Genomic DNA, 12818 nt, shown 5'->3' on the forward strand with positions numbered 1-12818 from the left:
ATACATGTATATTGATAAGGGATGTGGTTTAAACAAATATTCTGTTATATTACGCTTAATATTCCATCCTGTGTAAAGTCAAAATAATCCAGATTGATATTGCAGCAAAAAGATGCCCTCTCTAAATTTGTTATCATCCTACAAAGTAAAGAATAGTCTGTATCCCCCCGCCACCCTCCCCTTGTAACAGGTAACCAGTGGCAACTGCCCGGTCCTTTCACCTAATGTTTCCTAGAAACAACACTGCTTCCAAATTGGTGTTATATAAAACTTATCGTTCATTCTTCTCTTTTCAGTGTGGGGTCCAAGTCACAACATGAAGAACGAAGACATCATCAGGATTTAATTTTAGATTGAAGTACGAACATTTAGATCAATGGTGCTTAGCAACTTCATCTTATATTCAATATATCTACTCTCAAGAAATTGGAAAAACCATCCAGAAATATTTAATTACCGACAAAGTTCTCAACCGTAGGAAAACTGTGCACTTTCAATAACCGATAGTTACAATGCTAAAGTACCCGATACTTCTCTGTTGTGGCTACGCACTTCATCATCTGTCGAATTCATCCTCCCAAGAACATGGAAAAACAATGCAGTTATTCCGATTATATAATTCAACCGTAGGAAACAAATGACAGTTACTTTGTTAAAGCACTCGATACCACTCATGTGGAAAATGTCTCTCTCAAGAAATGCCGAAGACCAGTACTTGTATCTGTCTACCACATGAAAAAATGAGCAATGTTCGAGTATCTGTCGTATAGACAATTTAGTTTGAAATACCTGATAGACCTCTGCGATTGGGATTATCAACGTTACATCATCTGTCTCTTAATTCTAAAACGAACCAGTATACAGACCTTGTAAGCATTGTTAGGAACCTTCGTTATGCTCTGTGATTGGGATTACCAAGGAACAAACTATATCAGAGAATCATCAAAGCAAAGCTCATTAATAAAGAAGTGATTTCAATGCCAATTCTTCTTTGGCTTGGAAATTGTTCGCATTTTTGTGAAAAACTGAACCATTTGAAATCTCTGAAGTCTATTTTCGTTCTGTGGAATAAATCTAAGTCTCTTTCCAACACTTTTTTATTTTAAATTCTAGAAAGATAAAAGGCTTTGTTTTTTAACATTGTTTGCTTATTTTAACTTTAAATCATTTTTTGTCTAAGAAGTTTTTTTTTTATTATTTATTTCCAACTATGTTTGCAGTGTTCTTATTAACTATGATAATCCGAAAAGTTGTTTTTATATTCATTAGTAAACAATGTGTGCACGTTATATAGAAACTGGAAAATGTCAAAAAAATTAGACAGCAAATTCTTACCAATTAACACATTCGAATTTCTATTTTTTTTTCAATTTATTATTTCTGGAAACAATCACACAGAACGTGAATTTAAGGCGTCACGATGATTTTATTGACGTCATCAATTTTTGTGTAATTTAGGCCTATATATGGAATTTATAGGAAATAGCTGTAAAATGAGAGAAAAATAAAAACCATGGCTGTCGAGTCAACCTGAGTAAGGAATATGGTTGGTGTGCCACACTAACAAGATATTTGTCTGATCCAAATGTAATTATCTTCTATCATTTAATTGGCTTAAGTTACTTTCTGCTTGTTGTGATCAAATCAAAAACACATTATTATTAATTACAATAAACATGTTATATTAAATAATTTATTTGACTCTATGAATAAGATTCTGTTATTCTTCCAGTCTTTGTTGTTTTTCTATTTTCTATACCGCCCACACCTATTATTCGACTCGCCTTTTACATGTATACATCAAAGGGTTCGACTCGGATCATATTTGCCATAACTTTGACTCATATTTGGCATTGCTGAGACTCATTTCGACACAACTTTGACTAATAATTGACAAGGATTATACTATCATCAAAAGATACATGACTATCATTGCAACGTATCTTACTATCATTACAACATACGACTATCACTGTAACGTTTATGACTATCATTACAACGTTTGTGACTATCATTACAATATATTATGACTATCATTACAACATGACTATCATTACAACATGACTATCATTACAATATATATGACTATCATTACAACATGACTATCATTACAACATATATGACTATCATTACAACATATATGACTATCATTACAACATACATGTAAATGACTATCGTTGTAACGTGACCATCATTGTAACATGACTATCATTGTAACGTATATAACTATCATTGTAACGTATATAACTATCGTTGTAACGTGACCATCATTGTAACATGACTATCATTGTAACGTATATAACTATCATTGTAACGTATATAACAACATATATGACTATCATTACAACATACATGTAAATGACTATCGTTGTAACGTGACCATCATTGTAACATGACTATCATTGTAACGTATATAACTATCATTGTAACGTATATAACTATCATTGTAACGTATATAACTATCATTGTAACGTTTATGACTATCATTGTAACGTATATGACTATCATTGTAACGTATATGACTATCATTGTAACGTATATGACTATAATTGCAACATATATAACTATCATTGTAACATATATGTAGGCCTAGCTATCATTGTAACGTATATGACTGTTATATCCAACATATATATTACGTTCATTACAATACAACAAATTGCATTATGGCCATTACCTATAGGGCCCCGTTCCTCAAAAAATCTTGACATAAGAATTTGTCGTGAGTGTGGAATTGAGAAATACCATCTTTACGACGAAAAATGTGGATTATTCGTACCCCTTCTCTAGTTTTAGACGCGCTTTCCCCCCACCCCTCCCATTAACCGTAGGCGAACTGAACGTCGCCGTACGTCGGGCATTATTCAGACCATCGACACAGGCCTGAATTCACTGCTGAAAAAAAAACTAAATGGATTTAAAGTTGTCTATATTTCCATTTGTTGTGTTTACTCGTACACCATAAGAATACAAAGTTGATGTTGCTCATTATGTGACTTCATTAGGTCTTTTGGTGCAGAAGAGAGGACGAAAAAGTCGATTGACACTTTTTAATTGAATCATATGACACCCTTGTAATCAAATAGAACTTTAATTGTAGATACTCGACCCTCGCCCTAGCATAATATTGGACATTTATTGACTAAAGTTTCAGATAACATGATCAACTTAAAAAGTTCATGACAGTTTTACTTTTAATAATGAGTAAACATTTTCTGTGAAATTTCAATCGTTTACACATCAAACGAATTCAATGAGCGAAAAAATGACGGTTTTCTTTGAAGTTTGTATACTAATTGGGTGAACTGCAGTATGAGGCATGTGAATTTTCTTACGCAGCACTAATTTTTTGTGTTTCTGTATTGTTATTCACAAAAAAGTTAATTAATTTTCATTTTAATTGGTGCAGAGAGGCGATTTTAAAAAAATAGATTTAAGCTACATAAAACAGTTGCAATCTGAAAAAAAAAACGATTGACCTTCTCGATCAACTTTGATGGCTTTGACTGATTTGGTTGAACTTTAACTCATACAAAAATTATCGCTGGTGTTACACATGGACTGGACATATAGAAGTAATTTTCCCCTGTAACCATTGTAAACAATCAGAACAGCTTATTGGAATGACTTGACATGAAATTATACGTTTTACTCTTTTGTATTATATTAGGCTATTGAGTTATGCACCTTATGGAAACCTACGACTTATTCTGCAACATATTTTGGAAATGGTAAATCGCATGAAAACGCCGGAGTATCTGAAATATATGTCAAACTTGCATATACCTTCGTAGAAAGATTCGTAGATCTAGAAGGCAATATACATTGTATACAATTGTAGACTTGTGTTCAGAAGCGGGAAATGTCGCCTCGAGGGATCCTGAGCCGTCATTGAAATTGGGCCATCAGTTAGCAGGTAATTGTAAATTGACTAGAGAACAATGTTGTATTGCGTGATAAATATCATATGGGAAGAGAAACAACCAGAACAGTAAAGAATTCATATATAAAAAATACTATTAAAATTTGAAACTTGGCGTGTGTAGAATACCGTTCGTTTGATAAACATTAGATTGATGAATATATTCGTATGACAACAAGGAAAAAACCTTGATTTATCTGCAATCAAACATTAAATGCTGTGTTTTGCAAGATTCTCGAAAGCACTATTCATGGAATCAAAAATGTTTCTCGCTTCAAGGCAGATAAGATATGAACCTACATACTATTCTTTACGTCATCTTGCATATAATGTTTAGTTAAGTGAGACCTATTGAAAATTAGAATTTTGTCTAAATGGGTGCCAAAAAAAAGTTAGTATAAAATTATTATTAATAGTCTCATGTTTTGATCCTGCAACCGTATCAATACGTGTAATGTGCGAACATGAATACATGCGGCATTTTGGAAGTAATGATCATAATATTAGACTTGAGAATATTATGATACTGTGATGTTATAGAAACTAATCCGTTATAGACGTCCCAATATTATCAGAAACTGTCAGCTAGACATCTCATTTTAATTCGCTTTAATCTTTTTACGTATTAATTGTCGATTGTTTTACATAATCTTTTATATGTTATAATTATCAATTGTTAATTAATTAATGTCAATGCACAAACTTTAATATAAATACGGAATGATATGATATCAGGGGCATCTTGGATTGACCAGAGCACCTGTACAGACGGACAACACCGATGTATTTGGAATATTGTAACCAGTTATTATTAAACAGTTTTAAGTTCTTTTTCATAGTTTTAGTGTAAATTCTCACTACTGCAATATCAGATTGAACATATGACCGAAATGTGTTAATGAAGGACACCCTGAGAAGAGAAACATTTTTTCTGGACATCTAACTATTTTCAGGTTTAAACTGACCAAATGTAACCTCCCAAAACACCTACATCCCATTTCCCCATCAGCAACAACAAAGTTCGTGGTCCTAACATATCAATAAATTCAAACTACAAAAGCTATACCCCTTTCATTTCTACTACATCTTTACTTAAGACCTTATTTTCCTCTTTGGGTCGGTTCATAATGCCAGGCAGGTACATGTCGCTAATTGTAGGAGAACCTTGGTTGTAGAGGAAATTGAATGTAGGGGTTTTGGGAAAATATATGAAATGAATAGAGTTTTTCGTTCTACTTGTCTGCACCATGTGAGCTAATGAAGAGCGTGAATGCCATACAGGATGCAATGAGGTACATCTTGCCAGGACGGCGGCATTAGCCTGCTCTTTTTTGATTTTCAATTTTCGAGGTATCTTTAACGTGCACAGCCTGTAGCACACGGGGCTCGGGAGATAACCGTTATAAATAAACCTATGCATACGTTTGCAGGACTATCATACGAAAGCCGGGTCGGGACATTCCGACTTCTGATCATAATTTTAGACTTGAGAATGCCGGAATTGACAAATTACCTTTAAGGCCTGTTATTTTTTGGCGTCTCAGAAAACATCATTAAAAATTTCATGGTTATTGGGAATTATGATCCTGATTTGAAACTTGAGAATAATGTAATTGACAAATTACCATCAAGGAGTATTAATGAAGGACACCTTGTGAAGAGGAACTTATTTCCGCACAAATGTGATGATTATGAGGACAATTTTAGATCTATAAACACATCCTACGCTAGTTTCTATTATTTAACAGAATGGTGCTTACACATATCTATGAAAACGACCCACAAAGAATCGTTCTTTTGATTATCAAACCAGACAACTCCTTTCAAGACTTTAAGGATGGAATAAGCTTAAATGATTCCCACACATCTTTTCTAAGAAAATCTAAACTATGACTTGATTGGAGTAAATCTGATAGCGGTAGCGTCTGGTCTCGGGCCTTAATTCGATTGAATTATCGTAAGTGGTAAATAACTTAATTAATTTACGGTCTGACGCTCGTTCAGAAAATTAACGACACAGTTTTAAATCCATTTCAACCCCGCTTACTTCTCCCGCCTTTTGTTCGGCTTATTTAAAGGGGAATAACTAATTTCCTATCCACAATATAAGACTATGTCACAAGAATTCTTCAATTAAAATAAATTCTTCTATTCTAAACTGAAATTGAATGTTGACTGAACGGAATTGACATAAACCATATTGCGGAGTTAAATTCAGTGGATGTCACGGTGGTTTGTTTTATACCATAATCAGCATATGGCAGATAACAGACTTTTTATTTAGAAGTACAAAATGCTATTAAAGACGATGACGGAAAATTAAATGGAAGGAAGGGAGGGGGTGGAGGTACAATCAGAGGGCATGGTCAGAAATATTACGGACAAAGCATTGGTATTCGAATCTCATAACATCTTTAAACACGAATATAAATATTACTCGACCAGGTCCCCCTTCCCACACAAACATACATGTATATAAGTTAATTGTTGCTTTAGCCCACTAAGAATAACTTTACTTAAGAATAACTGAGCATATTGTAATTTTACTTGAGCACTTTACAACTTTATTTGAACATATTGTGACTTAGCTTGAGTACATTATAACTTCACTTGAACATATTGTAACTTAGCTTGAGGAAATAACAACTTCATTTTAGCATATTGTAACTTAGCTTGAGGAAATAACAACTTCACTTGAGCATATTGTAACTTAGCTTGAGTACATAACAACTTCACTTGCACATTGTGTAACTTTGCGTGAGGAGTAATTTCGCTTGTGTATAACTTAGACAAGAGAGTAGAATAAATTGGAACGAGCATTGTGTTACTGTTTTGAGCATAATAGTAACTTTTCTCATGCTAACTGCTTATTTACATGCGGATGGCATAACTTTACTCAAAAATAATGTTATTTACTCGAGCATACCGCAACTAATCAAGCGTATTGTATCAGTGCTGGTGACTGGGGAATTAGAATAATAAATTATTCAAATACTATCTGTCGTTTCAAAAAGAATATTAACTTCGTTTTGGGTCAGCGATTGTCAGAAGGTAGATGACACCGCCGCGCCCAGAGCAGACGGAGATATTTGTTAGTCCTATTATGTCGAATCCGTCGTATTCTCAACTTCTAATTCTCTTGGGTGTACTTAATGTAGACAATCATGGAATTTATTACGATTTGAAGACAGTACATCGTCTTTACTTGTCATGACACTAAGTGTTATGAACTATTTCAAATCCGAATCGTTGTATATGAGTCATCCGACAGTCTTGTTAAAATAATACCAAACTTTCTTTTTTTTATTAGCTTTAATTTCTAATATAACCACTTCAGTTAGATGGCAAAAGTAAAAGCTAATAAAAAAATTAAAGATAAAAGTAGAAAGTTCCGTGGCCCAGAAACAGCAATCGTAGCTTCTACAAATCTTCATCTTTTAATTTACCGATGTGACGCCATTTAATGAATTATATATTGTATTTTTATATCTGTCAAAATGCGAGGCTATGAACAGCAACAATTAATAATGTTTTTTTTTCTGGAACATGGATTATATGTTAACCCTGTCGTCATTTTTTACGACTTGTAGTGTTCGCATACGTAGCTAATTGGAGCTAATTGTATTTATCTCTTTTAAATTCATTCATTATAACTTAGCACAGAAAGACAGGAAGCGGACACAAAATATGCTACTACGTACAATTTAATTTCAAAGCCACTAATATAAAGGAAAAAACAGTGAAATACGTAATAATGTAGGGCATAATAACAATAAAGAAAGGTAAAGCAGAATAAATAAATATATGAATAAATAAATTAAAGGAAAATCAAGGGAGACTACTTCTAACAAACTTTACTGCAAAAAATAAATCATTCAACTTCAAGGGAGTTAATAATAATATTCTGGTGAAAGAAAATCTTTTCAAGTTTATCTGATTTAGAATTAGTAAAGTATACCACGAAAAAAACAGCGAGCTGTATTTTATTAATGAGATAGGAATCTGCTGGTAGTTCAGGGTAATAAATGAAATGTCCATATTAAATAATGCGAACCTCCTCTCAACCTTGATTGAACATCAATGGCGTCTGTCTGAACTCGTAGTGCACAATCTTTGTATTTCCAACATTCCATTGGATACCCAATGACTTGTGAAGAACCAGATATACACAAGGGAATGTGCATTGTTACCGTCGATGAAATGAATCTCCGCTATGCCAGTTATTGCCTGGAGTTACACAGAAATTACAAGACTACTATTGCCTTGAGAGTTGAGCAGGAAAACGAGGAAACTCCATTGACACTTGCATGTTGAATCTTTAAGAAATCTATTTATTGACACACTGCACTTCCAAACTCACCTTTCATTGCGAGGCATTGGGGGTTTAGACAACAGTATGTTTTCGACAAATGACTGAAATTGAAAACTGAAATTTTAAAAAATATATCACCCTCCCCTTTCCCCTACCACAACCAAAATACTTTCGGTGACATTTTTTTTAAAATGTCTTGGTAATTTTAACATTGGCTTTATATGGAGGGGAGGGGTCGTTTTATTTTTTTAATTGTAAGCTTCTTGCATTGCTCTCCAACTTTGTAATAACTACCCTACCCCAAACACACTGATCTGAATGTACAATCAAGTAAAGGTTTGTTGATGCAATCTTCAATCCACCTATATTTGGGGTTCTAGGTTAGATTACAGAGGCGATAGGAAAAAACATTGCCCCCTATATATTTACATATAACCTAAATTCCAATTATGATCAATAACACCTGTGTGGTCATTAAAGTCAATTAACTTGATCTAAACATTAAGAATTATTCTCTTGTTATGTAAATTACATAGTTATGATTTATGTCTTATGCAAAGTTCATTCGATTTTTTTTTCCAAAGTCGAGGCGAATAAAAATTTCTTTCTCCATTTTCTGAAATACGTTCATTTGAATCTCTGAACAGCAAGAATGTTAAGCTGGCGAGAAATTGCTGTTTTCGTGGCCACCATCGCCATTTCATTGGCTATTCAAGATGATACACATTTCAGTGAAAGCATCCTATGTAAGTACTATTTATTCATCTCTGGAAGATAAATATATTGTTAAAATCAGAGAGGTTAAATAATTAACGCTTCTGGGCCCCGTTCCACAAAAAATCTTAGGATAAGCTGTTGTCATAAGTGTAGAATTTTACATTGAGAAATATTAACGGGACGAGCTCAGGTGATTTCGTCGGTTTCTTCTAGTCGTTAAGATGGGACAATAAACTAAGACCTGTGTTGTGCAGACTGTGTTTGTTTAATTCCTCGACAGTTAGAAATCATAGTAAGTAAGAGTATAGGCAAATTCAAGTGTGTGCAAAATTTCTCTAGTTGTAAACTGCAAAGTGTTTAGGGTTTCATTAGCCCTACACTTAGAAAAAATTATGGGTCGCTTTGCTATAGCAATAATTGAGTATCGCCAAACCGATTCAAAAGCTTATGTTACATTTTTACACAGGTATTATATGAACACAATTTGAGTTTCTTTTTCATCTATGAACATTTGTGAACGTATTGACTGCAATGTTAGCCTGGAGTGATCAGGAAATGTAGGGGTAATAACAATAAATACTGTGGCGGACATCACATGCACGTGTTCCCCTTGCCAGTTTGGTCCGTATCCATTTGGATTCCACGAAAGTAATGTTTGTTTTATGTTTATCTCCATGATCAACTGTAATATTTGGACATTTTAGGTGAACCAAGGTGTGCAACCGGCTTTACCAGATTTAAAACACAATGCTATGTAGTTCCTGACGCCAGTGTAACATGGGGCGACGCATTGGTGAGTATTTCAGGAAAATTTTGACAATTATTTGGCTGGTGTAGAATAAAATGAGGAATTTCTTACGAAAATAATTGACCTGGGTGTTCAGAATCTGTGACAGAACAGTTGATAGTAGTTTCCATAATACCACAATTTGTGGATCTGAGTCATATTAGTGCCGTAAATCTTTTGGATGTGATCGATACGACTCTCAAGATATCTTGAAAATCGCAATCGACCCGAGTTTGGGGTACCAAAGAGTGTCTGAATATCCACAGACACACCATGTACATTGCTTTTATATTCCCCTCCAATTTCAGGAATTCTGCCACACTTTCGATTCAGAATTAGTCAGAGTTGATGATGAAGAAGAACAGAATTTCTTGGAGGGTTATCTGACAAAAAAACGAGGTAGTGAAATATGTATTTCTAGTTTATTTATATAGTCTCCTAAAGATATTTGATTCGGCTTTGACCCCCTCCACAAAAATCTCACTTTACATAGGAAAATATTTGCCTTTGAGCCCACATTGACAATTCTGTGGCCCAAACTCGCTACCCCTTCCCCCCAGCGAGTGATTTATAGAAACGACACTGCCGACTATTGCCATAAGTAATTGTAAATAGTCGAGGACTGTGTTTTCTCGGCTACCCAATTTCAGCGTGTGTGGGTATTTCCCTGCGATACACTTTTTTTGGGCCCATGTATTTTTCGGTCAGATATTTCAAACAATATCAAATTATTCCCGACTTGACGTCATTGTTTGCTGTGATATTTATCTATTTATTGTATTTGTAATTGTCCTACAACGTTTCAATGGGAAAACATCAAAAGCTGCTTACTAACCATCAGTTGTATGATGTCGTTGTACAACACATGTTAACAGTAGAATTAACAAGCTTTTTTGTGTTCTTTAACTTAAAAGCGTTTGACATTGACACATGTGTTCAAGACAAACTCGCTTTCGTCTCTTTGACAAAAACCTAAAGAATTACGTGAATGAATGGAAGAATTTGTAATCAAATGAAAAGTATATTTGTTACTTGTAATAGGCCTCGGGATGCCTGTTTTGTCTGAAGAAAGACAGAATCAATTCGACAATGAAATATCACACAAACAAGTTTTAAAACAACGTTTTAATGATAATTGAGTAGGCCGATCAAGGAATTTCAAAATAGAAAACATACATTGGCAGTCTAAAAACAGCAGATATTTTTTTTTAAAAAAAAACAGATGCATTGTCCCGCAGCTATTTAATACGCCCCCGGCATGTCGTTTCACTTTCAAAACGGATAGTCGAATTCGCCAACTACCGCCAACGTTTAAATAAAGTCGTTCAGACCACAGAAATTCAAGGCGCTTCAATGGTTATTTGGACTATTCTTACGTGCCTTTTGTACCGGAATTTTATCAAAACATTTTCTTAAAAAATATTAGACTATGTATACTTTGAAAGCAACTCATTGTCAATACTGCAATAACTGCACTTTAGAATGTTAATATCAATCTGAATATTGAGGCTGTCGTAATTTCCGCCCATCAGCTTTTGTTACAGACCAATTAGATGTAGGATTTTTTATTCTAAAAACAACTACAATGTAGCTTTATCGAATGAGAAAGAAGACACTTTAACGAGTACACGTGTATCCCTGGCTTAATTATTTGACCACTGAAATGTGTAATATTGTGATCATATCGTTTGCCTGTCACTGCTGGATCGATGCTACTGACATCGAACTTTCATTCAAAACAAGCTCATCTCTAGGAAATAAAATAAGGGTCTATTTCCATTGGATCTTGAGCTTCCTTTGAGTAGTAAATATTCTGTTCATCTATTTCAGCCAGTCATTTCTGGATCGCTGCTACTGATTTGACTTTTGAAGGCGATTGGAGATGGTGTAACACTATGGGTCCAGTAGTAAAAACATTTTGGGGGCCTTACCAACCTGATAATAAAATGAACAGAAAGGGCCACGTTCAAGATTGCGTGGTGCTGAGTGATAGAACCCATTATAGATGGTATGACGAGGATTGTGAACAAAAATACCATTTTGTTTGTGAAAAGCCTATCTATTAAGCAGGTATATAGCCTACATATTTACGTTGTATATTTTATGACGTAATAAGTCAGAGAGGCTAACTTGGACAATGTAACTAACTGAGGCACAGACATTGACAAAACTTTCACCATTGTACATTACAAGAGTGATGGTTTTGGTCCAAATAGGACGGCCGAACTCACAGGCTTCGCTATCATAAAGAAGGCTTTCTTACCTATCCGCTATGGCCTATATAGCCGTGGTTGTGAGTGGTTTTGTTAAATACAATTGCTCTTGCTGGTAATTGACGTTTAAGTGGCTGTGGAGAACTCTCGAAACACAAATGGCTATTGCATCAGAAATAGGTCTTGACATAGACAAATTTGTGAACATTTTTAATATCCTTTTAGAGTCTTTTTAATGTTTCATGAATAATTGTGAATTTTACTTTTTTTCCAGGTTTGAAGAGAAATGTAGATTACTTCTAAATAAAGATTGTGTTATGTACAACATGTTTGCTTTTTTACTAACATACTTGAAAGCTTAAACGTTTAAGTAACAAAACCAGTAGCAGAATACTGTGTATGAGAGCTGTGGGAGAGGACGAGGTGTGGCGTCCGGTGTGGTGAACGGTGCGCACCATACGCCCCACCGTTCCTCGTCTATTATATTTGCACAAGGCATAAGTACTGATTTATGGCGTCCGAGGCCTCGTTCTCTCTGTTTGGTACTCTTGCATTTCCCAACGCCCAACTTCATCTGATTGAAGAATAGTCAATTCCGTGGGTCTTGGAAATAAGAAAAACCAGTGGGTGATTTCAAAACTGTCGAGGAGTGTTTCACATGCACGACCTCTGTTCCTTTCCCCACCCAAATGACTAGATTATGTGGAGCTTTTCCCGGAATAAACTGAGGTGCAGTTCATTGTGTCTTGATGCAGAATCCTCTATCAAAACAGGAATAGAAACCATTACAATATTTCATGGGGCACAAATTAGGTCATTGCACAGATAACATATCAATGATTTGCATCCTTATGATGTCGACCATGA

General features: G+C 34.6%; 1 protein-coding gene across 1 annotated transcript; it reads left to right on the top strand.

The window, feature by feature from the left end:
* Positions 1 to 8881: 8881 nt before the first annotated feature.
* Positions 8882 to 12276, top strand: LOTGIDRAFT_234989 (hypothetical protein). Its single transcript, XM_009063407.1, has 5 exons — positions 8882 to 8980; positions 9656 to 9744; positions 10047 to 10137; positions 11569 to 11808; positions 12226 to 12276. The coding sequence occupies exons 1-4, from the start codon at positions 8887 to 8889 to the stop codon at positions 11802 to 11804; spliced, it is 510 nt and encodes a 169-aa protein (XP_009061655.1). The 5' UTR covers positions 8882 to 8886; the 3' UTR covers positions 11805 to 11808; positions 12226 to 12276.
* Positions 12277 to 12818: the final 542 nt, after the last annotated feature.

Source organism: Lottia gigantea (genome assembly GCF_000327385.1).
Source record: "Lottia gigantea unplaced genomic scaffold LOTGIsca_57, whole genome shotgun sequence".
In the NCBI taxonomy this organism is placed as follows: Eukaryota; Metazoa; Mollusca; class Gastropoda; family Lottiidae; genus Lottia; species Lottia gigantea.